At 37.8% G+C, this 26,426-nt stretch overlaps 2 protein-coding genes across 4 annotated transcripts in view; one reads left to right on the top strand and one right to left on the bottom strand.

Moving 5' to 3' along the window:
- WDR19 (WD repeat domain 19) overlaps nucleotides 1-15,507 on the top strand; it is a 113,770-nt gene extending 98,263 nt beyond the window's left edge. Inside the window, exon 37 of one of the 2 annotated variants that reach the window (XM_042936595.1) lies at nucleotides 14,986-15,507. The gene's annotated coding sequence lies outside the window, so the exon portion shown is untranslated. Of the gene's footprint in view, nucleotides 1-11,723; nucleotides 12,043-14,985 lie in introns of those variants that run through there. The other variant, XM_042936593.1, reaches the window with a different exon arrangement.
- RFC1 (replication factor C subunit 1) overlaps nucleotides 9,097-26,426 on the bottom strand; it is an 83,309-nt gene continuing 65,979 nt past the window's right edge. The window contains exons 16-25 of one of the 2 annotated variants that reach the window (XM_042936597.1): nucleotides 25,109-25,200; nucleotides 24,766-24,903; nucleotides 24,530-24,625; nucleotides 24,307-24,405; nucleotides 22,818-22,972; nucleotides 22,591-22,708; nucleotides 20,588-20,733; nucleotides 16,969-17,182; nucleotides 15,648-15,839; nucleotides 9,097-10,834 (exon numbers count right to left, since the gene is read on the bottom strand). In XM_042936597.1, coding sequence (XP_042792531.1) covers nucleotides 10,796-10,834; nucleotides 15,648-15,839; nucleotides 16,969-17,182; nucleotides 20,588-20,733; nucleotides 22,591-22,708; nucleotides 22,818-22,972; nucleotides 24,307-24,405; nucleotides 24,530-24,625; nucleotides 24,766-24,903; nucleotides 25,109-25,200 — 1,289 coding nt within the window. In that variant the 3' untranslated portion in view covers nucleotides 9,097-10,795. Of the gene's footprint in view, nucleotides 10,835-14,054; nucleotides 14,643-15,647; nucleotides 15,840-16,968; nucleotides 17,183-20,587; nucleotides 20,734-22,590; nucleotides 22,709-22,817; nucleotides 22,973-24,306; nucleotides 24,406-24,529; nucleotides 24,626-24,765; nucleotides 24,904-25,108; nucleotides 25,201-26,426 lie in introns of those variants that run through there. The other variant, XM_042936596.1, reaches the window with a different exon arrangement.

Raw genomic sequence — 26,426 nt, 5'->3', positions numbered from 1 at the left:
TGAATAATTTTTTTTATATGCTGTTGAATTTGATTTGCTAGTATCTTGTTGAAAATTTTTGCATCCATATTCATCAGGGATATTGGCCTGTAGTTGTCTTTTTTGCTGAGTCTCTGTCTGGTTTGGGAATGAAAGTGATGCTGGCTTCATAGAATGAGTCTGGAAGTTTTCCTTCCCTTTCTATTTTTTGGAACAGCTTGAGAAGGATAGGTATTATCTCTGCTTTAAATGTCTGGTACAATTCCCCAGGGAAGCCGTCTGGTCCTGGACTCTTATTTGTTGGGAGATTTTTGATAACTGATTCAATTTCTTCACTGGTGATGGGTCTGTTCAAACTTCTATTTCTTCCTGAGAGTTTTGGAAGTGTGTGGGTACTTAGGAATTTGTCCATTTCTTCCAGGTTGTCCAGCTTGTTGCCATATAATTTTTTTATAGTATTCCCTGATAATTGTTTGTATTTCTGAGGGATTGGTTGTAATAATTCCATTTTCATTCATGATTTTATCTATTTGGGTCCTCTCCCTTTTTTTTTTTTTAATGTTTATTTTTGAGAGAGACAGAGAGTAGGGGAGGGGCACAAAGAGAGAGGGAGGCACAGAATCCGAAGCAGGCTCCAGGCTCCAAGCTCTCAGCACAGAGCCTGACGAAGGGCTCGAACCCACTAACATGAGATCATGACCTGAGCCAAAGTCAGACACCCAACAAAGTGAGCCACCCAGGCGCCCCGGGTCCTCTCCCTTTTCTTTTTGAGAAGCTTGGCTACAGGTTTATCAATTTTGTTTATTTTTTCAAAAAAAAAAAAACAACTCTTGGTTTCATTGATCTGCTCTACTGTTTTTTTAGATTCTATATTGTTTATTTCTGTTCTGATCTTTATTATTTCTCTTCTGCTGGGTTTGGTGTGCCTTTGCTGTTCTGTTTCCTTTAGGTGTGCTGTTAGATTTTGTATTTGGGATCTCCTTGTTTCTTGAGATAGGCCTGGATTGCAGTGTACTTTCCTCTCAGGACCGCCTTCCCTGCATCCCAAAGCGTTTGGATTGTTGTATTTTCATTTTCATTTGTTTCCATATATTTTTTAACTTCTTCTCTAATTTCCTGGTTGACCCACTCATTCTTTACTAGGATGTTCTTTAACCTCCATGCTTTTGGAGGTTTTCCAGACTTTTTCCTGTGGTTGATTTCAAGTTTCATAGCATTGTGGTCTGAAAGTGTGCTTGGTATGATCTCAATTCTTTCATACTTATGAAGGGCTGTTTTGTGACCCACTATGTGATCTGTCTTGGAGAATGTTCCATGTGCACTCAAGAAGAAAGTATATTCTGTTGCTTTGGGATGCAGAGTTCTAAATATATCTGTCAAGTCCATCTGATCCAATTTATCATTCAGGGCCCTTGTTTCTTTATTGATCCTGTGTCTAGATGATGTTTCCATTGCTGTAAGTGGAGTATTAAAGTCTCCTGCAATTACCACATTCTTATCAATAAGGTTGCTTATGTTTGTGATTGTTTTATATATTTGGGGGCTCCCGTATTTGGTGCATAGACATTTATAATTGTTAGCTCTTCCTGATGGATAGACCCTGTAATTATTATATAATGCCCTTCTTCATCTCTTGTTACAGCCTTTAATTTAAAGTCTAGTTTGTCTGATGGAAGTATGGCTATTCCAGCTTTCTTTTGACTTCCAGTAGCATGACAGTTCTCCATCCCCTCAGTTTCAATCTGAAGGTGTCCTCAGATCTCAAATGAGTCTCTTGTAGACAGCAAATAGATGGGTCTTGGTTTTTTATCCATTCTGATACCCAATGTCTTTTGGTTGGAGCATTTAGTCCATTGATATTCAGTGTTATTATTGAAAGATAGGGGTTTAGAGTCATTATGATGTCTATAGGTTTCATGCTTGTAGTGGTGCCTCTGGTACTTTGTGGTCCTTGCAACATTTCACTCACAGAGTCCCCCTTAGGATCTCTTGTAGGGCTGGTTTAGTGGTGATGAATTCCTTCAGTTTTTGTTCGTTTGGGAAAACCTTTATCTCTCCTTCTATTCTGAATGACAGGCTTGCTGGATAAAGGATTCTCAGCTGCATATGTTTCCTGTTCATCACATTGAAGATTTACTGCCATTCCTTTCTGGCCTGCCAAGTTTCGGTAGATAGGTCTGCTACTACCCTTATGTGTCTACCTTTGTATGTTAAGGCCTGTTTATCCCTAGCTGCTTTCAGAATTCTCTCTTTATCCTTGTATATTGCCAGTTTCACTATGATATGTCGTGCAGAAGATCGATTCAAATTACATCTGAAGGGAGTTCTCTGTGCCTCTTGGATTTCAATGCCTGTTTCCTTCCCCAGATCAGGGAAGTTTTCAGCTATGATTTGTTAAAGTCCACCTTCAGCCCCTTTCTCTCTCTCTTCTTCTTCTTCTGGAATTCCTATGATACGAATATTGTTCCGTTTGATTGCATCACTCAGTTCTCTACTTCTCCCCTCGTACTCCTGGATTTTTTAATCTTTTTCTCAGCTTCTTCTTTCTTCCATAATTTTATCTTCTATTTCACCTATTCTCTCTTCTGCCTCTTCAATCCATGCTGTAGCCACCTCCATTTTATTTTGCACCTCATTTATACCATTTTTTAATTCATCATGACTATTTTTTAGTCTCTTGATCTCTGTAGCAATATTCTCTGCTGTCCTCTATGCTTTTTTCAAGTCCAGCGATCAATTTTATGACTATTATTCTAAATTCTTGTTCCATTATATTGCTTAAATCGGTTTTGGTCAATTTGTTAGCTGTTGCTACTTCCTGGAATTTCTTTTGAGGAATTTCTTTCTGTTTCACCATTTTGGCTAGTTTTCTGTCCCTTATGCATTTTAAAAGCTTGCTGTATGCTCTGCACCTACCAGCACTGCTATATTAAAGGAGGGTCATACATTGTCCAGGGCCTGGCCCTTCAGGAAGTGTTTTTTCGGGGATTGTTACTTGCTCTCTGTTGTTGTGACTTTGGTTATTTTATTACACTACTCGTAGGAATATTTTGGACCCTCCACCAGATGTGCTTTGATTTGTTCCTTGGAATAGCCCGGGTTGTCTCTGTGTCTCAGGACCCTGTGCTTTCCAGAGGGGTTCCCCTTCCTGCTTTATCTTCCCTCCACTCATGTGATCCAAAGGGGTCTACACTGAATGATACTCATGCCACCATCCAGTCTTGAAGTTCCTCTGAAACGCCAATTCCTTCTCAAAGTGCATCTAAACTAGAATCACCTGAAATACTAGTTAATGTGCAGATGCCCAAGCTAATCAGACTAAATCAGAAACCCTGGGAGCTGGAATGTGGCCTCTGTATTTTCAAAAGACTCCCAAAAGGCTGCAATCACAAAGTTGAGAATCATGTTTTAGCACATTCCTGTGATCTCTCATCAACTATGTGCTTTTTGTTATACTGTCATGTGTCAAATTCAAACTCAAAATTATATACTTGCATGGGACAGAAACTTTGAAAATTACACTACTTCTTTGCCAGTGAATCCTGGTTAGACTGTCTTTAGAAGGCAGCAGAGGAGAAGGGAAGACAGAGGAGGGAGAAGTCACATGCTCCTTTCTGTCTGCTGGTTCCTGCCAGTTTTATCCCCAGTGATCTTTTTCTTTTAAGTAGGTTTCACACCCAGCTTGGAGCCCAACTCAGGGCTTGAACTCACAAGCCTTGCTTAACCGAGCTACCCAGGTGCCCCTTGACTACTCTTAATCCTTTCCATCTCTCTAAAAAATTTTAGAGTCAGCTTGTCAAATTCTGTTTTTAAAGTATGTTCAAATTATAATTAAGATTTGTTTCATTTTCTGTTGCTGCATATTATCACAAATTTAGCATCTTAAAACAACATAATTATGTCACAAGTTTTTTGAGAAATAATTGACATCACTTGTTTTAGGTGTACAACATAATGGTTATATATATAGAAATGATTGCCATAGTAAGTTAACATCCATCACCACACAGTAACTTCCAAATATCCAACATAGTTAACTCCAGTTACCATGCTATACATTACATCCCCAGCACTTATTTATAACTGGAGGCTTGTACCTTTTGACCACTTTCATCTATTCCACCCACTCCCCACCCCAGGCGTCTGGCAACCAACAAACTGTTCTCTGTTATGTAGGAGTTCAGTGTTTTTATACATATAAGTGAGACCATACAGGATTTGTCTTTCTCTAATTTCACTTGGCATAGTGAAGGCCCACCCATGTTGTTGTGAATGGCAATATTTTCTTTTATGGCTGAGTAACATTTCTGTGTGTGTGCACACACACAGGACTTTCTTTCTCCAGTGTCATTTTCTTTATCCAATATAGATGGACACTTAGGTTGTTTCCATATCTTGGCCATTGTAAATAATGCTGAAATGAACACAGGGGTGTAGATATCTTTTCAAGATAGTGATCTGTTCAGATAAATACCCAGCAGTGGAATAGCTGGACCATATGGTAGTTCCGTTTTTAATTTTTTGAGGAACCTCTATATTGTTTTCCACAGTTGCACTGGTTTACCTTCCCACCAACAGTGCACAATGGCTCCTTTCTCTCCACGTCCTTGCCAACAACTGTGATTTGTCATTTTATAATAGCCATTCTGACAGGTGTGAGGTGATATATCATTGTGGTTTTGGTTTGTATTTCCCTGATGATCAGTGATGTGTAGCAGCATCCTTTAACATACCTATTGACCATTTGTTGTATCTTGTTTGGAAAATTTTCTATTCAGATCCTTTGACCATTTTTAATTGGATTTTTTCCCAATTGAATAGTAGGAGTTCTTTATATTAACCCCTTATCAGATGTATGATTTGCAAATTTCCATGTTGCCTTTTCATTTTGTTGGTTTCCTTTGCTGTATACAAGTTTTTTAGTTCAGTGTAGTCTCACCTGTTTATATCTGCTTTCCTGCCTTCCTGCCTTTATTTTTAGGGTCAAATCCAAAAAATCATTACCAAAACTCATGTCAAGGAGCTTACCCCCTGTATTTCCTTCTAGGAGTTTTATGCTTTCAGGTATTATGTTCAAATTTTTAATCCAGTTTGAGTTGATTTTTGTATATGGTGTGAGCAAGTAATCCAGTTTTCTCACCGCCATTTATTAAAGAGCCACTCCTTTCCCCATTATATATTCTTTACTTCTTTGTCCTAAATTAACTGACCAATGTGACTGTTTTTATGCCAATACCATACTGTTTTGCTTATTATAACTGTGTAATATAGTTTAAGGAATTATGGTGCCTCCAGCTGTGTTCTTCTTTCTCAAGATTGCTTTGGCTACTCAGGGTCTTTTGTGGTTCCATACAAATGTTAGGATTGTTTGTTCTATTTCTGTGAAAAATATTGGAGACTGATAGACATTGCATTGAATCTGTAGATTGTTTTGGATAGTATGGAAACTTTAACAATTTTAATTCTTACAATCTGTGAGCACAGTATCTACTTATGTGTCCTTGATTTCTTTCATCAATGTCTTACAGTATTCAATGTACAGGTATCTCACTTCCTTGGTTATATTTATTCATAAGTATTTCATTCTTTTTATGCAATTGTAAATGGATTGTTTTCTTAATCTCTGATAGTTCATCATTAGTGTATAGAAATGCAACTGATTTTTGTATATTCGTTTTGTATCCTGCAACTTCACTGAACTCATTTATTAGCTCTAACACCTTAGTGGTCATTAGCGTTTTCTATATATAGTATCACATCTTCTGCAAATAGTGACACTTTGGTTTGCTTTCCAATTTGGCTGCCTTGTATTTCTTTTTCTTGCCTAATTCCTCTGTCTAGGACTTCTAGTACTATGTTTAATAAAAGTGACAAGAATATGCATCCTTATTTTCTTCCTGATCTTAGAGGAAAAATCTTTATAAGTTTGTAACCACCAAGGATGATGATAGCTGTGGGCTTGTCCTATAGTATGTTGAGGTATATTTCCTCTATAACCACTTGGTATAAACTTTTATCATCAATGGAGGTTGAATATTGTCAAAATGCTTTCTCTGTATCTACTGAGATGATCATATGATTTGTATTCTTGATTTTCTTAATGTGGTGTTATCACACTGATTAGTTTGTAGATGAACTATCCATGTATCCCTGGAATAAAATCCCTCCTGATCACACATTTAACATACTTTTAACATATTATTGAGGCCAGTTTGCTAATAGATTGCTTAGGGTTTTTGTATTCTACGTTCATCAGGCATATTGGCCTGTAATTGCCTTTATTGTGGTATCCTTGTCTGGTTTTGATATCTGAGTAATGCTGGCCATATAAAATGAGTTTGGAAATGTTCCCTCTTCTTTGATTTTTTGGAAGAGTTTTAGAATGACTGGTGTGAATGCTTTAAATGTTAGACAGAATTCACCAGTGAAGCCATCTGGCCTTGGACTTTTGTTTGCTAGGAGGTTTTTTGATTACAGATTCAATCTCCTTTCTAGTAATTGGTCTGTTCAGATTTTGTTTCTTCATGATTCAGTCTTGTAAGAAAGATTCTATGTTTCTAGGATTATATCTATTTCTTTTCTAGTTTGCTTCATTTGTTGGTGTATAATAGTTCCCATTATTCTTTTATATTTATCAGTTGTAATATCTCCTCTATTTGAGTCCTCTCTTTTTCTTTTGGTGAGTCTAGCTAAAGGTTTGTCTATTTTCTTTAACCAGCTTAGTTTTATTGCTCTTTTTTACTCTTTTTAGTCCCTATCTCAGCTTTGGGCTTAGCTTGTTCTTTTCTAGTTCCCCAAGATATAAAGTTAGGTTGTTTAACTTGGGATCTTTCTTGTTCTTGACATAGGTATTTATTGCTATCAGCTTCCCTTTTAGAACTGCTTTTGCTGCATCCCATAAGTTTTGGTATATTATCTTTCCATTTTCATTTGTCTCCGGGTATTTTTTTTTTCTTTTGATTTCTTCCATGACCCACTTGGTTGTTCCATAGCATGTTGTTGAATCTCCACATATTTTTTAATTTTCCATTTTTTTTCTTATAAATGACTTCCAGTTCCATACTGTTTTGGTTAGAAAAAACGCTTGATATGATGTCAGTCTTTTTAAATTTATTGACTTGTTTTTGTGGCCTAACCTACGATCGATCATTCCTGGAGAATGTTTCATATGTGCTTAAAAATGTCTATTCTGGGGTGCCTGGGTAGCTCAGTTGGTGGAGCATCTGACTTCAGCTCAGGTCATGACCTCATGGTTCATGAGTTTGAGCCCCACATCGGGCTCTCTGCTGTCAGTGCAGAGCCTGCTTTGGATCCCCTGTCTCCCCGCTCCCACTCTCTCTGCTCCTCACCCATGTTGTGTCTCTCTCAAAAATAAACATTAAAAAAAAGAAGAATGTCTATTCTTCTTGGAGGGAATATTCTGTAAAGGTCTGGTAAGTGCAATGTTTACTTACTGATTTTCTGTCTGGATGATCTAGTTAGGGGATGAAGTCCCCTACTCTTACTATATTGCTAATTCTCTCTTAGATCTGTGAATTTTGCTTTAGATCTTTATTTTTTTTACTTCTTTAATGTTTATTTTGAGAAAGAGAGAGAGCAAGTGAGCGCGCACATAAGGCAGGAATAGAGAGAATCCCAAGTAGGCTCTGTGTTGATAGCATGTACTGTGAGATCATGACCTGAGCCAATAAAAGGTATCAGTTGCTTAACCGACTGAGCCAACCAGGCACTCCTATTCTTTTTTTTTTTTAATGAATAAATGAATATCATTTATTTTTGAGACAGACTGAGCAGGGGAGGGGCAGAGAGAAAGGGAGACAGAATCCCAAGCAGACTCCGTGTTGTCAGCACAGAGCCCAACACAGGACTCAAACTCACAAACTGAGATCACGACCCAAGCCAAAATCAAGAGTCAGATGCTTAAGTGAGCCACCCAGCTGCCCCTTGCTTTATATCTTTAGATGTTCCTATGTTAAGCCCATACCTACAAATGTTATATCCACTTTTGGGTTGACATTTTTATCATTATATAATGACCTTCTTTGTCTCTTATTATAGTCTTTTATTATCTAAGTAAAGTTATTCCAGTTTTCTTTTTGTTTCCATTAGCCTGGAATATCTTCTTCCATTCCTTCACTTTCGGCCTGCTTCTGTCCTTAAAACTGAGTAAGTCTCTTGTTAGCAGCAAGACAAATGGATATTACTTATTTAATCCAGTCAGCCACTCTTTTGATCAGAGAATTTAGTCGATTTACATTTAATGTATTGATAGATATGGACGTACTGACATTTTTATTGTTTTCTGGCTGTTTTGTAACTCTTTTGTTCCTTCTTCTACTCTTTGTGATTTAATTGTTTTCTATAGTGGTATGCTTAGATTCTTTTTATCTTTTGTGTATGTACTATGGACATTTCTTTGTGGATACCATGAGGCTTACATAAAACTGGTCTATTTTATGTTTATAACAAGTTCAAACACATTCTAAGGCTCTACATTTTTACTCTCCCCACCCCCCATTCTATTTTTAATGTCATAGTTTACATCTTTGCAAGTTGGGTGTCCATTATTGTCATTATAGTTATTTTTACTACTTTAGTAAGCGATTAACCCACCACCATATTACAACATAAGATTATTCTGAATTTATATATTAACCTTTAAGCATTCATATTTACACTTTTATATGCTTTCCTCTTATTAATCAGCACTTTCAGGGGTGCCTGGGTGGTTCAGGCGGTTAAGTGTCCAACTTGATTTCAGCTCAGGTCCTGATCTCATAGTTCATGGGTTCAAGACTTGCACCAAGCTCTGCACTGATAGCACGAAGCCTGTTTGGGATTCTCTCTCTCTCTCTCTCTCTCTGTCTCTCTCTCTCTCTCTCTCTCTCTCTCACACACACACACACACACACACACACAGAATAAATGATTTTTTAATCAGCACTTTCAGCGTAAAGAAGCCCCTTTATTAACATTTCTTATAAGGCTGGTCTAGTGGTGATGAACTCCTTTAGTTTCTCCTTGTCTGGAAAATGGTCTCTCACTCTTAAATAGAACAAACTGAGGGTTGATGGGGGGTGGGGGAAAGAGGAAAGTGGGTGATGGGCACTGAAGGGCACTTGTTGGGATGAGCACTAGGTGTTGTATGTATGCCAATTTGACAATAAAGTATATTAAAAAGAAAAAGAAAAAACGGTCTTTCAGTTCTGAAGGACAGTATTGCCAGGTAGAGTATTCTTTGTTGCATTGCTTTTCTTTCAGCAGTTTGAATATATCATGCCACTGTCTCCTAGTCTGCAAAGGTTCTACTAAAAAAATTGCTGATGGTATTATGGGTTCCCTTTTGTGTAACAAGTTGTTTCTCTCCTTTAGCTTTTGGCAATTTAATTATATGTCTTGGTGTCTCTTTGGGTTCATCTTGTTTGAAACTCTGAGTTTCCTAGAACTGAATGTCTATTTCTTTCTCCAAGTTAGGGAAATTTTCACCCTCTTTCTCTTCTCTTTTAGGATCCTTAGATTATCAATATTGGTTGGCTTCATGTTATCACATAAATCCCTTAAGCTAAGCTATAATCACTTTCATTCTTTTATCTTTTTGCTGTGATTAGATGAGTTTCATTGACCTATCCTCAAGTTCACGGATCCTTTCTGTTCATTTAGTCTGTCATTGAACCTTTCTATTGTATTTTCCAGTTCAGAAACTATAGTCTTCAAGTCTGTGATTTGTTTGGTACTTTTTTCACTTTGTTCATGAATTATTTTTATGACCATTATTGTAAACTATCACATAAATCACTTAATGGAGATCAAGCAAAATCTCCATTTTGTTAAGATCTTTTTGTGAGGTTTTATCTCTTTTTTTGTTTGGAACATATTACTGTGTCTTCATTTTCACTGACTCTGTTTTGGTTGCTATGCATTAGCTAAAAGAGCCACCTCTCCCAGTCTTGAAGGAGTGGCCTCATGTAGGAAAGGAGCCTAATTATTCACCACTGCCCTGGCTCTACCATCTTTGTTTTTAGTGGCTCCCAGTAGTTGAGGGTATGCCAAGACCTGTCAGTATCCCACAGTGGGGAATGTCACTCGGAACCTAGATGCTAGCCTCCGGAGAGTGTTGCAGTTGGCCCGTAAGTATGTGTTAAATTAGAAGCCTGTCCCTCAGGCCAAAGCTTTTAAGATAGCAGGCCTTTTGCACAGAGAGACTGGGTGCATTTCAGTCTGCTGCCTCTGTGCTGGGCCATGGGGGATTAGCCACAGTGGGTCCATGTGATCTTATTTTGGACTGTTTTCTTGTTTGCTATGTCCTTATAGGTCTCGTGGATACAAGTCTCATTGCCTATTAAAGCTAGAGGTTTTGGAGGCCCATCTCTAGTGTAGAAGTCTTAAAAGTGAGGGCACCAAACATGGGTCCAAACCCTTCACTCCTCAGGGAAAAGCTGGGAGTTGTGAGTTGCCTCCTGGTTGTGTGTCATCATGCTGGCGATGGAATTTAATGTCAAGATTTTCTGACCCTCTCCTACCCAGTTTGATGTGGGTTTTTTCTTATTCACCTGATATGCAGGAATCAGTTTCTTTCAGATGACTTGTTCCATATGCAGCTGTACATTCACTGTGTCTGTGGGAAAAGACATGCCTATCAGTAGGATAGACATGGCTTAGCAGAGTCTTCTGTTCAGGGTCTCACAAGGCTGCAACTGGTTGGAGCTGCAATCTCATGTAAGGCTCAGTGTCTTTGTCCAGCCTGTTTGTTGGTGGGATTCCATCCTTTACCTTCAGAGTACTGAGGTCCTCAGATCCTATAAGCAGCCCTCAGTTTTTATGCTTTCAGTCCAGCATTAAAGAGTCTCTTCTGAGCCTGTGAAGTTCAAGGGTTTACATGGAGTTTATAAGCAGATTTAGGGGGCAATACTCTTTTCAGGATATTCTCCCTCACATTTCAGTAGTTCTGGCAGGCCCAAACTCTGTTCTCTTAACTCTACAAGCTAGTAAGACGATGACTTTATGGTTGTCTCATGGACTTAACCTCAGGTGCAAAGGCATATAAAGATGAATTTTACCCAGTAGCCTTCTCTTCTTTCAAGAGTTGGCATCTTTCCAATTTCTACCAGCTCTTGGTTGGTTGCTCTCCAGTGCCTTTGAATAGTCTGTCCCAGGTTTGTAACTATTATCTGGAAGAAGATAATCTGCAATTCTGCCAAAGTAGGATGTTGCTTATGTTTTTAATAATCCTACATAGACTCTCTCCAGACACTATCCATGGATTAAAGCAGAGCCTTAGACCATGGTTCATAAATACTTGCAGATATGCTTTAGTAAGTTATGATTATGCACCATCTTTTGAAAAAGTCACTATAAATGTCTTATCATACAATAAATATTGGTTGAAGCAGCAACTTCATGGACTCCTTTTAGACGAGGAACCATTAACAACTATTTCGTTTCAGGAAAATCTTCACAGATTGCTGAACACTTTCCTTGCATTTCCCCACTCTTCTGAGTAAAGTGGCTGTTATTAGCACCCTCACTTTGTAATAACAGTTCGACAGCTTGCATGTACAATTTTTAGTCAAGGCCAAGATTTAAACTCAATACGGATTATAGACCAGAGGCTTCTAACTTGAATATGGTCATCTTGCTCCACATTCCAGAAATGAGCAAAAACTTCTTTGGTATAGCTTTATTACTACATACCACAGTTACCTGAAACGCTTCTAAAGACATGTGGGGTTTTTTATCTTTTCTAGATATAATGTTCCTGAAAAGATAGCACTTTTCTACAGGAGGCTGTGTGGTTGCTGGATACAGAAAAAAGAAAGACTCTCCAGGTCACAGACATTGTACAATTGCCATTGTACAGTGGCAAAACAGTGACATATAACCTTGATGTTTATCATAGTTCCTCTTCAAAGTCTTACATATTCTATGCTCTGCACTGTTAATAGTAACCTATGACATAACTGTAAATATTCAACTTTTTGATAACTTTTATATTTTGAAATATTTCCTTTAAAATAAAATTGTTGACTAGATATTTGTAATGTTTTCCTGGATTAAAGGGAGAAAGGAAGACAGCTTTGCAGAACATCATGAAGTGTGGGCAGCACAGATATTAACAGTTAAAAGTTTGAACTAAGCTTAAGCCTATTTAGCAGAATCAGTCTCACAATAAAAACACCAATTTAGAAGAATCAAACTATAAACCATAAGCTTTTATCTCCTGAGTCATTATACCACATACTGTAGAATTCCTTTCACAAAATTAAATCACTGGACTTCTCCTGAAGATATATTCAAAATCTTCCCCGTTATCACACACACCCCGTATTTTTCCTACAACAGTATATCCTTCCTTGCCACCCAAGGCTAATGTCACCAAAGTCTAAGCAGCTGGCAGAAATGAGTCATGTAGCCTCACTTTGTCTCAGATGATAGGATTTTACAGTATAGGCGCCAGCATCCTGAGCATTACAAAGGTACCCAGTGGCACCTATGAGCCTATGGTAGACCCCATGGGGGGTCAGTGATGTTTTATTGCATCCAAGTATCCACATGCATGATGCCTCCAACGTTTTGATCTGTTCTTGCTCCCACAAAGGCTGGCCAGAGAATGGGCCAAGTAAAGCCAATGTTTTACTAAGTGATACAAGTTATTATCATTAAACCCACTATCATCCCCTTGTTTTCCCATTATCACTGGAAGGATGTTGTAAAGTTAGTTAGAAGAATAAGAGCCATAGGCACCTGGGATCTGTGAGAGTACAGCACATTATATTTGGGGAGTTATGAGCCTTAAACATTCACTAATAAGCATAATTACACCAGAACTTATTCAGGAAGACACTACTCCTCGTACATAAATCACTGTTCCTTGTTAATAAGTTCAAGAGGCTGAATAATGGACTGCCAAAACTTAACAGGATGAAGGATAAAGCACAGTAGTTTGTTATAGCTTCCAAAATGGCCAAGCCTCAATGGATCTCAAAAGAAGCATGCAGTTGGCTGCAAAGATGTGTGGCATCAAGTAGCTCCAGCAGATCCATGTTGCCCTCTCATATTTTAAAGAGCGTATTTACAATCTCTAATTCTAAAAAAAAAAGTAATCTTATACACTGATTATGCCAATCATAGAGCACTTAGAATTAATAACAAAATCATAATAAACAAGGGAAGGACACTATTCTTTTTTCTGGCTGCAAGGAGAATATACTCCCTTTCCTGGGGAGGAAAGAACAAGTAGACAAAAAGCACTAGAAATGGAAGAATATGCGTAAGAAAGCCATGCTCACCCCACAAGTAAGGTGAGGCAGTCGTCAACCAAGGATATCTTCACTGGAGCGCAAATTTCAAGCTGGGCTTTAACAAAGAGAGGAGCAAGGCTTAAGGCAATGTTTTATTCCCATAATGAATTTAGTCTACATGAAAAACATTTTTAAATACACTTTAAATGTCTCAAGAACTTTGTTTCACCTCCCAAACAGACTGTCAATTACTTAAAGGGAGGAAATAGTATCCTAATTTTATAATTCTCTTAGCACATAACTCTGAGCATTTACTGACAAAATTTTTTAAATGACAAAATTTAGACAACTAAATTCCAGGCTAGTTCCACAGCCTCAGAGCTCCTCAACAAATACAGTTACAGGTACAATCTAAAACTCTAGTCCAGTCTGTGGAGTCTGTCATAGGGCAGAACCAGATCTCCCAGAGACAAAGTAAACAAAAATCAGGGTTCATTTTGTCCCAAGCCAGAGTGAGATTACCTTAGACCCTACTGGTGTGAACCTGATGAGTTGAGACTCTAGAAGGATAAAAATGTGGCAATCCTTTTGCAGCCCCCCATATCTTCTAGTAATACCAAAGAGGCCTCTCCATGACATGCTATTCACAAACAGAGAGATGGCTGGCACTTAAAGAGGTAATCGCGTTGGGAAGTAATTGCCAAAGTTCTATTTCACATAGCTGGTTAGTGAGAAATATAGTTAACTTCTTACCCAATGATTTGCAAACTAACAAAGTAATATACCAACATACTATTTTACTGTACACAATGACATTCTTAAGAATTTGTACATGTATCAGGTGGAACATTTTTATTTCTCATTTATATTCTGTAAGATATTTGACAATGTACAAAGAATACCCAGTTCTAGGTGGTGACTGTTTTGTATTACGATTTATTTACAAAATTTCACCACATAATAGTAACTACCTTTTTAAAAAAAAATCAGCATTGGTCCTATAAAGGCCATTAGGATAAATTCTTAAGCCTACAAAAGTTGCCTTAGTACCAATGTTTCCAGGCATATTATTGTTAACTAAAATCTGACTCCAAAGCCCACGTATAGTTGACAGGGGGCAGTGGAGGACCCAAGCAGTCCTATCAACCTCTATAAGAGGTGTATGTTAGCCTACTGGTTACATCCTTCTAGCAGTACCACCATTTATTTGTAATGGGACCACCAAGTTGCCCCATTATGCTAAAATATGGTTCCTTTGGGGAAAAAACAAGGCATTCTCTAGACAAGCTAGACTGGTCAACAGGGTGAGTAAAAAGTGGCTGTCAGTAGTGAAAAACAGTTTCATTTCTTTGAACTTTTTCCTTTTCCTTTTCTGGACTCCTTATCTTTTTCTGATTTTGAAGGCTTTGAAGATTTTGTCTTTTTCTGTTGGGAGGGAAGAATGCACAAAATAGTTAATAGCTGTATTCATGAGGAAATGAAATACGTTAATTTCTACAATAAAGCAAATCTTTACCTGCAGCTTAGTAAGAAGAAAGAGTGTAAACATCTTCCATTACTGCTACCCCTGACGAGCTTACTTCCAAGAAATGGCTAGCTGAAGCCCTCAACTACCGAAAAGCTATTTAGAATCTAGAACTAAGATATGTTACCCAGGCATGCAATTTCTTGGATTTGGCACATAGGTATATTTAGGAAAGACAAAATGAGCAGGCAATACAAATAGGATAACGTTTTAATGAAGAATTTCCTTTTCTTTTGGTTTCAGATTAGAGATCTAAACACGTTCAGTTTGAGAAGGGGAGAGAGGGAGACAACCTCTTATGTCTACACAAGACTAGAGAACTACACCAGAGAAGGCCACCTTCCTACTCCTGCATATACAAACCAGAAATGAGGGACAAGAATGACACACACTAAGGACAAAAAAGAACACAGACTACATTCCTTTGTCTTAGCCAATGGTAAACAGTGGGCTGATGCCATAAATGATTTTAATCTTTTCTAGCACAAGGATGTTTTATTCTGAGGAAAATTCTATAGGCAGTTCAATGGCTACTGCAAAACACAAAAAAACAGAAGGGAGAGATGGTTTCATTGAAAATGTTTTTCTTGATTAATCTGTAAAAATCTGTCTCTAGGGTAAAGCACACACCAATGGCCAAATAAAAAATGGTATTTTTTCTAACAGGGCATATGATGATCAGATCAATATGATGGCCTATTTTCTTGCTATCTGGCTCTTACACTATTATAAATAGCTGACTGTTTACAAGAATAAAATCTACACCTTCTCCACCCTCACTCAGTGTAATGAATACAAAAACTTAAATAGGCCCTGAATAATTTCAGAAGGCAAGTTATACACAAGAAAAGATAAACTACTAAGGGACTATCATGGCATTTGCTGTCTGAAGCTTAAAATATTACCTTGATCATTGCATCAGTTTCCATAGAATCTTGGTCTTTCTCATCAGCTTGAGAGTCATCTTCATTTAACTCTTCACTGTATTCAGAATCCAGTGATGCGCCTGTGCTGTGTCTGGGTGTCTTCACTGCCTGGAGTGAATATGGAGTAAGGTGGACTTCCTTATTGTAGGTTCTTGTGAACGCTGCTTTCACCTATAGGAAAGGAACCGAGGGAGTTGGTTAATGATCTAAGTGCCAAACAACCTTTCAAATAGTTTTGCAAGACTCTGCAAGACCCCTGAAGTATTCTGCAAAATATTTATGCAAGTTCATGTAAGTATATGTATATACATTTTTCTATAAAGAAGTCCCATATTTTTCATGACATTCTTAATAGAGCCTATGACTCAAAAAAATAAGAACCAGTATTTGGGAACATTAGGCAGAGAAAAGAAAAAACTGTAACTCATCATTTTTGCCTATTCAGTGCATTCCACAGTTCTACAAAGTGAGAAGCAGTGAATCAAATCAAAAAAGACTTACAATAAAGTACAAGTTAAAGTTGGTCTTTAATTACCACAAAATACATAAATTACCATGACAGTGGTTACTTCAAAATACTAGGTAACTTGAAGTCTTAACTTGAAGCTTCTAAACATGACTGTAGAATTACTCCTTGAATTCAAACAATGGAGATCTCTTGTGAGAATTAACTCATAACCATAAAGTCAGATCAAAATTCTGGAGAAGGCAAGCCACACGGAATAAATAGGTCTTTTACAACGGCACCAAGAAACTGGCACAAGTGTGTAAGGTACTGGATATTACAAATTCATGTTATGTCACTTTGGTTTTTTCATGCTCATTATACAAAAAAAAAAAAAAAAAAATAGGGGATACATTATTACATAACAGATTGTCCAACTATGATAAATACTAAATTCCTACATTAGGCAGACTGAGAAAAAGTATAAAAATCCTCAGTCCATAAATACTTGCTTCTTTTCATAATGTATTACCACCGTCTTATTTACTTTCCCAGGCTTATCTACACCCCCCCCATAAGGAATATATTTAGATTTGCCTCTGAGATTTCACGTTTTACTTTTCCACTCAGCATAAAGCAATGACAAAACTACAAACTACAAGGTCAAATCCAGAAGTACATTCTTAATAGTGCACGCAAATAGTATCTTTGGAAAGCATAGGCCATAAGAAGCAAAAGACATTTAAGAAGAAAAAAATTAAACCTTTTTAAAGTACCTACAACATCTCTGAAATAGTCCTAGTACAAGCCTGGTAATCACAAAGTGATGGAAAACGAGTGGGTTACACAATTTACCTTGGGATCCAACTTGGAGAAGAGACTAGGTTTGCCTCCCCAGCTGCTAATTTCCATAATATTCTCAAAGTCTTCTTTCATCAAGTAGTATGTGTCCATAAGAGCAATAACATCCTGTACTCCTTCTACCCCTTGGGAGATCAAGGGCTGTACAAGTGCATCCCTTATATGTGACAGATAATCCATGTTTACAGTCCTTTTGCTGGAATAAGTTCTTAAACCAAAACAAAAGAGATACCTATAGTCAATGGCAAACCACCACCAACTCAAGTCATAATGTGCTGGATAGAGTTCAATCCACTTTTAAAAATGCCCAATGTAATGTCTACTATTTACCAGCCGGTATAGGGAAAGCCTAGCACTACACCATCAGGGTAATGGATACACACCAGTGTGCTCAAAGGGAATTTACTACTTATCTCGAATCAGTGAATGACAAACAAACATAGGTTCTACTTCCAATCTACTCTTAAGGCCTAGGCAACAAAAACATTTCTATGTACTCCTTATAGCCAAAGATTACTCATTCCCAGTTCCAAATCTTAAATGCATCAGTAAAAGGCAGTGAGATTTCCTACCTCAAGTGCCACTGTTACTTCCTATATGAGGGTCTGTAGCACCTTTTGATCTCTGATTATAACATGCAAAATTACATATGAATGTTTCTCTCATATTTCCTTGTACTGTACTATTACTCTGAAATCCTTAGTTCTAGAGCAGGGTTTTCCCCAGACTAAGAAAACTGCAGAAAACGTCCCTATAGAATCACAAGGTGGTCCACACTGGTGAGGGGAAGGCTTTGGGAGAAAGTCTCTGATTTGCTGAGAACTACAATGTTATCATGAAATGACAGTTTCTCTCTCTCAAATACTGTCACTCACTCAAATACTGTCACTCAAAGACAGAAAATAGCTGAACAAAACAAAATCTAAATCTAAATCTTTCCAAGCCAGCTACCACCATCATCAAACCAGACAATTATATGTATGCATACTTCAAACAACAAACCTCAAAAGCTGCTGGGCTTCAGAACCCATAAAAATTTTAAAATTACTAATGGGTCCTGCTCTTGCTTTCAGGTAAACTGGGTCTGAATCACAAGAATCCACAGTTTTCTTGATCAGAAATCTAGAACCCTGTCCCACGAGAGCTTTACTACCTAGGCAAAGAATCCCAAAAATTCCTATTTTTTTTTTAAGTTTATTTATTTATTTTGAGAGAAAGGGAGGGGGCAGAGAAAGGGAATCCCAACCTGGCTCTGTGCTGTCAGAATGGAGCCTGATGTGGGGCTCAGTCTCACGAACCGTGAAATCATGACCTGAGCCGAAATCAAGAGTTGGACACTCAACCAACGGAGGAGCCATCCAGGCGCCCCCAAAAACTCTTATTTTAAATTCACCCATTTCCTCTAGATTCAGTCTTCCATAACCAGGCACACTAGTTAGCTGAAGACAAGTATGAGCCCATAAGCTCCAGTGCCTAAGAAAATCATGAAACCTTTTCCAAAAGTATTTTCTTATATTTGTTACAGCACTGTTACCTTCTACTAGAAATCACAGAAATAACTCTAGAAAAGTCTAAAGGTATCATTTAATGTTCCTAAATCAAGGGTTCATAAACTCAGAAGTCTGTAATTCCCCTAACATTATTTGTACGTTAGTGCAGTTTGGGGGTAATAAGGACCAAAGAGCTTTCAGATTCTCAAAGGCATGTATAACCCCAATAAGAACTAATAATAAAATTGCACTTCCATTTTTAAAGAGAAACTGAGATCTATAAAAGTTCAATGACTTAACCAAGGTAAATAGAAAGGTCCTAATTTACTTTAAAAATTGTGAAATGCACTGTAGATGTCCTTTGATAATAACAACGTCCTGTATATGATTCATGAAGAAACATTTATTGAGCAATTTTATCTGCTGGATGGGTAGGCCTCAGTTCCTACCACCAGAAATATTTGGTCTAATGGGAGAAGGGGACAACAAACACAGCCATAAAACAAAATGGAAGTCCAGTGCTCACCATCTACATGAATATGGTGAGGGCATCAAAGACGGACACCCCCAGGGTACAGGGATGCATCACCTTTAAAAAGCAGAGTGCAGGGAGTAGGAAAAGAGCTGACAGCTGGGCCCCTCACTTGATCAATGAGAAGAGCAGTAGGGAAAACAGGACTCTCCAGTTTCTAGAGGCCGCTGACATCCCTTGGCTCATGGTCCAGTCCCTCTTCCCATCTTCAAAGCCAGCAATGTATCATCTTAAAAATGTCTTTTCTCTCTGACTTGACACTGCTCCATTTCTTTTTTCTTTTGTAAAGACCTTTGTAATTACATTGGACCTGCCCAGATAATTGAGGACAAACTTCCCACCTTTTTTTTTGTTTATTTATTTTTGAGAGAAAGAGTGAGCAAGGGAGGGATGGGAGGGGGAATCCCAAGCAGGCCCCGCATTGCCAGTGCAGAGCCCAATGCTCTGACCTGAGCCAAAATCAAGAGTTGGATGCTCAACCTACTGAGCCACCCAGGTGCCCTGACAAATTTCCCATCTTAAGGGAAGAATAAATTTATATTATTCTAAAGCATTAAGTTTTGGTAATCTATTATAGCAGAAATAGAAACTAATACAAGAGTGGCAAATAAAAGACCCATGCCAAGGCTATGAAGAGGGAACACAGAATTTTACAAAACCAGAAGAAAGGAACTATTTCAGCTCAACTTCAAACAAAAGTTAAGAGTGGACCAATATTGGGGCACCTGGGTGCTTAGTCAATTGGGCATTCCAATCTTGATTTCAGCTCGGGTCCTGATCTTACAATTCCTGAGTTCAAGCTCCATATCGGGCTCTGTGCTGACAGTGCAGACTGCTTGGGATTCTCTCTCTCCGCCCCTCCCCTGCTCCTGTTCTCTCTCTCTCTCTCAAAATAAATAAACTTACAAAAAAAAGTGGACCCATGTTAATATTCCCTCCAGAGATCAGAGAGAGAAATAAGATTGCTCAAGTGGTTCTTCATGGTTACAAATGAATTCCTAAGGTTCACTTAATATTTGTGCACCTGCACATTTTCCAAGTTTCTAAACTTTAACAAAACAAATAACAAGAATTTTTGAACTTCATTAAACTTCTCCAAACACATTTGTTTTCAGTCATCTGCATGTCTGCCTCCTGTTGTTATATGCTAAACTGTGTCCCCTCTCCTAAATGACCAGGTCAGTTTCCTACTAGGGAGGTAAAAACTAGTTCATTTATTTAAATAGTCCCCTTTTTCCTATGAAGTTATTTGGGAGCTGAGACATTACGTACGCCTACTAGTAATAGGCATAGTCAGTAATAAATAGTAGCACTACCTCAGATTTACAGAGCTTTAAAATTTATCTTAAAGTTATGGCACATTTACCATCTGGGTTTAAATTCCAAAGTATCCTTTTAAGTGATAAAACAATTGTTATACTGATTATAGATAATAAAACTCAGGTCCACAAACTGTAAGGAACTTATCCAGGATCATTTATCTAGTTGCAGCAAAATAAACTAAAGCCCAAATCTTGTGCTTATGTTGTCCTAAATGTGCACACTGATAACACATGGCGTAATCATGGAGACATGGAGTAACAGCACTTACCTGAGACCCATGTGCTGTGCTAGGTCCTGTACAATACGATCGTGTTTGCCGGCAGATGAGTGCTTCCCCAACCAGCTTGGGAAGGTAGGAAATTGGGTCATGTACCCCCTCATTAACTCTCCAGGAAGAACACTGGCATAAATGGCCTGAAAAAAAAAAAGTGCAGTCCAAAATCTGATTCAGTACAGAGCTTCCTACACAGCTGCCAGCTTCCAAGGAGTCTCTGGCAAATGAAGCAACGCTGTCCCAGGTACCTAATTCCAGGGCATCACACCCTTCCCCTCTGCCTCTCATCTGTTGGTATGGCAAACTTCTCCCAGAGAAAACAACAGATCGGTCCAAAACCCGTTATGGTCCTCAGAGAGACCATCTTGCCAGTTCATTCAGGCTTCTCAACCACTGATCCCAACATACCAGTTACTTCATTGTGTCAATGTCACAGGAAAGACTTTAAGAGGAATAGGATTACCTTTAACATAAACTACTGATAGCACAGGTGAATCAAGACATGGAAAACTGAATAGAGTATCAAGTAAATTGAGAAAAGATTTTTAAAACGGTATCCTTGAATATCTTCTAGATCCAGGACTCATACTTTTTAAAGTTGGAATTATACATAAATTTTGTATCCTGCTTTACTCTAGTAATAGACTCTCATAAGCATTTTTTCATATTAAACAATCTTTATAAATAATTTTAAGGACTACATAATGTTCCATCAAGAGTATTTACCATAATTAATCATTCTCCTATTGCCAGACATGGAGATTTTCTCCAATTTCTTACGCTATCAAAACTAATGTAATATTTTTGTACATTAAGCTTTTCCTATGTTTCAAATTATTTCTTTAGGATAAAATCTTGAAGGTACAATTATTAGTTTAAAAAATGAACACTTTGGGGCACCTGGGTGGCTCAGTCAGTTAAGTGTCTGACTCTTGATTTTGGCTCAGGTCATGAACTCACAGTTCATGAAATGGAGTCTGGAGTCAGGCTTCACACTATTAGGGTGGATTTTCCCTCCCTCTGCCCCGCCCCACCTCTCTTTCTACTCCTCCCTCTGCTCATGCTCTCTCAAAATAAATGAACTTTAAAAAAAATGAACACTTTTAAAACATAAGAGAAGGGATTCTTTATATCCAGAATGAATATTGTTTTATTATTGTTTTCAGATAATGTGTAGGTTGGATTAAGACAAGAGTAAGCCTTCCGGAAGTCCCTTATCACTCAGGCCAATAATACAGTACAAATATGCAAAGCTCAAGAACAAATAACACTCTTAATTATGACAGTCTGCAAAATTCTGTTTTGAGTAGAAGCTACCAACCCAGATAACATACTGAATATAAAACTGCCTCTTGAGCAATGATGAAGAAAATCAGAATTCACATATCAGAGGCCCCTGGGTGGCTCAGTCAGTTGAGCGTCCAACTTCAGCTCAGGTCATGATCTCATGGTTCATGAGTTTGAGCCCCGCATCTGGCTCACTGCTGTCAGTGCAGAGCCCACTTCAGCTTCTCTGTCCCCCTCTGTCTCTGCCCCTACCCCACCTGCACTCTCTCAAAAATAAACAAACGTTAAAAAAAAAAAAAAATTCACATATCAGAAAAGTGGCTGCTGATCTGCTCTAGCTATCCTACTTTAAGTAGGAGCTACTTAGCAACCATCTGGGAGAGCCAAGAATGACAAAAAAGAAATGGGATTCTTAGGGTAAAACAGAGCAAGTAACACTTTTGACTAACATCTTATTTATGACCAGAATCTAATGTTCCTATTTCTACAGGTCCATTTACATAAAAACATTTTGAAACACTGAAAAATAGGGCAATTTTTAAGAAATAGACAATAGTGACCACAGAGTGTTTTAATCTCTAACAGACTGTATTTTTGCCATAAGAGCCATAATGTTTATCTGGTATTTCAAATAGCTACAAGAGCTAAAAGCTATTTTTTTCTCTTTAAGTAAAGCAGAGTCTGCATTTTAAGGACAGCCCTATGCTTACCTGCGTGGGCAGAAGACTCCAGTTTTGCTTACTCCGGATCTGACGGTCCACTAGGTCACCATCACATATGCTATCTGCTGCTCTGCTTAAAAGCATCAAGTGCTTTTTCATGTCACCCCTGCAGAAATAAACCAGTCTGGATTACAGCACTGTCCATACCTCAGACCCCTCTCTCCCAGGTATCTGGAGGATACAAATTCTACCCCTCACTAGCTCTGAACACTCACCCTGCAGCTACAGGCTTCACATGTACGTAGTTCTCCTGGACAAAGAGGGGTGCTATTGAATAATCATGAAAAAAGAGATCTGACTTGTCCATAAGCGACATATGAGCAGTCTCCTCTCCAGCTGCAAACACTTTCCGGGCAACATCAAATGGGCCCTAAAAAAAGGGAGGGACAAACCTAGCAAAATGGCCAATGTCTAAAATACTGACAACATTAAATGCCGGCAAAGATGTGGAGCAACAGGAACTCTCATTTACTGCTGGTAGGGGTGCAAAATGGTGCAGTCACGTGTAAGACAGACTGTCAATCTTTCTGCAACAGTGAATATACTCTTAGTATACCATCCAGCACTTGTGCTCCTTGGTATTCACCCAAATGAATTAAAAACATACTACACAAAAAAACCTGCATGGATCTTTACATCAGCTTTATTCATAACTAAAAATTTGGAGGCAATCCAGATGTCTTTCAGTAAGTGAATAAACTGTGACACATACAGACACTGGAATACTGGAATATTATTCAGCACAAAAATAAGGCCATGAAAAGATATGGAGAAACCTTAAATGCATGTTACTAATTCAAAGAAGCCAATCTGATAAGATTATATACTGTATGATTCCAACTATATGACATTCTGAAAATGATGAAACTACAGAGACAATAACAAGATTAGTGGCTGTCAGGGGTTCAGGGAAGGGATGGATGAACAGGCAGAGTATAGGGTATTTTTACGACAGTGACAGTATTCTGTGTGATACTACAATGGTGGATACAAGCTATGATATATTTGTCAAAAGCCATGGAATGTACATCAAAAGTGAAAGAACCCTAATGTAAACTATGGACTTTGGGTAATAATGATGTACCAGTACATGTTCAGCTGTAACAAAGGTACCACTCTGGTGGGGCATATTGCCAGTGGGAGAGGTGGTATGAGCCTGAGGGCAGGGGATATAAGGGAAGTCTCTGTACCGTGTGCTAAATTTTGCTATGAACCGTTTAAAACTGCTCCTAAAAAAGTTTATTGATGAAAAAAAAAGAGGGAGAGAGGGGGTTAAAAACACTGCTTCATCATTGCTCTAGCTGTAATAATAAATTCTGACTACTGACTACATGAAATAGAATAATTGATACAGACTTCTAGTTTCAGAGAGGGTATTAAATTATAAACCATTTGAAACAGATTATTCTGAACAGTTCCAAAACTTCAAAACATGAAATCTATACATAAGGGACCCTGAAAAGGCCATCTTATAACTACTGGAGCATGAGTATAATTTAAAACTTTCATTTCTCATAATTTACAATATATACTAGCAGCCCTTGAGGAAAAATTCATCTGAATTGGAAACATTTTAGCCGTCTTTCTTATTGTAAATATCAATAGATTCTATAGGTGTGTCAAGGAACTATAATAACTATTAATATAAGCAGAAGAAATGCTTTAGCATGAGAAAAGTACTTAAGAAATGGAAACTTATCTTACCAGTTTGATATCCTTTTTCGCTCTATGAGAATCAGCCTTGGCCTGGTCATAGGTTAGTGCCTTACTTCGTGCACACCACATACTCAGATTGTGTAAAACCTAAAAGAAATCAGAAATAAGACATGGTCAAAGTGAGAAAATAATGCTACTCCTCCTCCCTGAAAAGTTGAAGGCATTAATTCAAAAGAATCAGCAACTGTTACATAATATATATTTAATTTACCTGTCTGATATCTTGATTGGCTCCCAAAATTATTTCATTCATAGCTGGAGGGGGGATCTTTAAACCCTCTTTAAATGCAATAGACATCATAGCACCCTGAAATTTACAAAGGGGAATCTTAAATGATTTTAACTCATATAATCAAACATTTTTTAAATATTTATCAGGTATTTTTAAAAACTGACCAAAAAATAAGAAGGATAGTGTGATGGGGGAAAAAATTCCCATCATCGTACCTTAATCTGTTCAACTCGAGGTCTTTGAAAACGAAGATCAAAACAATAATGAACCAAAGAACGAATCTTGGGATGATTTCTATCATTGCACATACAAATAATGGGAATTTTTGTATGTTTTATCAAACCAATTAATTCCTGAAAGGCAAATTTACAACATAAAATAATTATTTAAAAAAACAAAATACTATACACAATGTATATATTTTAGGTTTTGAAAACCTCCTTGGCACCACACTTTAATTATCACAGCATAATTAGTTCTTTAAATATTAAAAAAAAAAAAAACAAAACTAAAAATCAACAGTAAAATCAAACTGCAAAAATACATGGTTTTCATTACCTGAATTCCTCCCCTGTCCTCATTGCCTGCCATGCCATCTACTTCATCCATGATGACAGCATGTTTCATGCTTACTGAATGGGCACCTCCACCTGACCCATGTTGAGAAGCAATGAAATGGGACAAAAAAATAGCAATTGTTCAAATGCTGCTGCTTTATAAAAACCATGTAAAACATTTCAAACTGGTAATATAGGTCCATGGTACAAAATGCAAGAGGCACAAGCATATGCAAATGAAAAGAAATTCTCCCTCTACCTTTGCCCGCTAGGGTGTCCCTATACATATTAAAAACATGTGTGCATAAAAATATACATCTTGGTTTTATCATTCAATATGTTTCAGTGATCTGTTTCTTATCTGTAGATACAGAACACCTCTTTTTTTTTTTAAGTTTACTTATTTCAAGAGAGAAAGCATGTGCACGTACCAGCGGGGAAGGGGCAGAGAGAGAGAGAGAGAGAGAGAGAGAGAGAGAGAGAGAGACAGACAGAAGAGAGAGAGAATCCCTAGCTGACTCCACGCTTAGCGCAAAGCCTGAAGGGGGCTCGATCTCATGACTGCGAGATCACAAACTGAGAAAATATCAAGTCAGATGCTCAACTGACTGAGCGACCCAGGGGCCCCTAGAACACCTTATTTTTTAAGGCTGTTTAATAATATCCTACTTTACACATGTATCATAATTAATTGCTATCTATTGATAAAATATGAAGATGCTTCCAACCTTTTGCTATTATAAATCATACTAAATGAATATTCTCACATATCATTTTGCATATTCATATATATATATATACATACACATATATATATATATATATGTGTATGTATATAACACAACTGCTAAATTCCAAGAATTAGAAATTCTAGGCTAAAGGGTCTGTGTAATACAACTTTGAGAAATACCGCCAGACTACTCTCCAGAGCAGTACATATTAACACTCCCACCAGCCATGTAGAAGAGTGATGTTTCCTGAGCAAATCCTTTTTAATAATGATTTTCTACCAATGAAAGTACCAAGAATTCAGGTGACCATGCAATATCCACCACTGGTTCTAAATATGCACTATTTAGACTGTAATTTGAGCATCTTATTTTTCTCATAAACTCTGGCCATACCAGACCACCAACTACAGCCTGAAACACAGTGGCACCTTCACAGTTTCTTCTCCTCTGCTATTATCTTTGCCTATATGACCTCTTCCACCACAAAGGATCCTCTCTCATCCTTCAAGGCCTGTCAAACAAGTGTCACCCTTATCCTGGTAGCTCTCCTCAATGCCCCAAACAGAATCACTTCTGCATCTACAGGAC

Source organism: Panthera leo, chromosome B1, assembly GCF_018350215.1.
Source record: "Panthera leo isolate Ple1 chromosome B1, P.leo_Ple1_pat1.1, whole genome shotgun sequence".
Classification (NCBI taxonomy): Eukaryota; Metazoa; Chordata; class Mammalia; order Carnivora; family Felidae; genus Panthera; species Panthera leo.
Note: the sequence above shows the minus strand (reverse complement) of the source record. Positions and strands in the feature narration are given on the sequence as shown.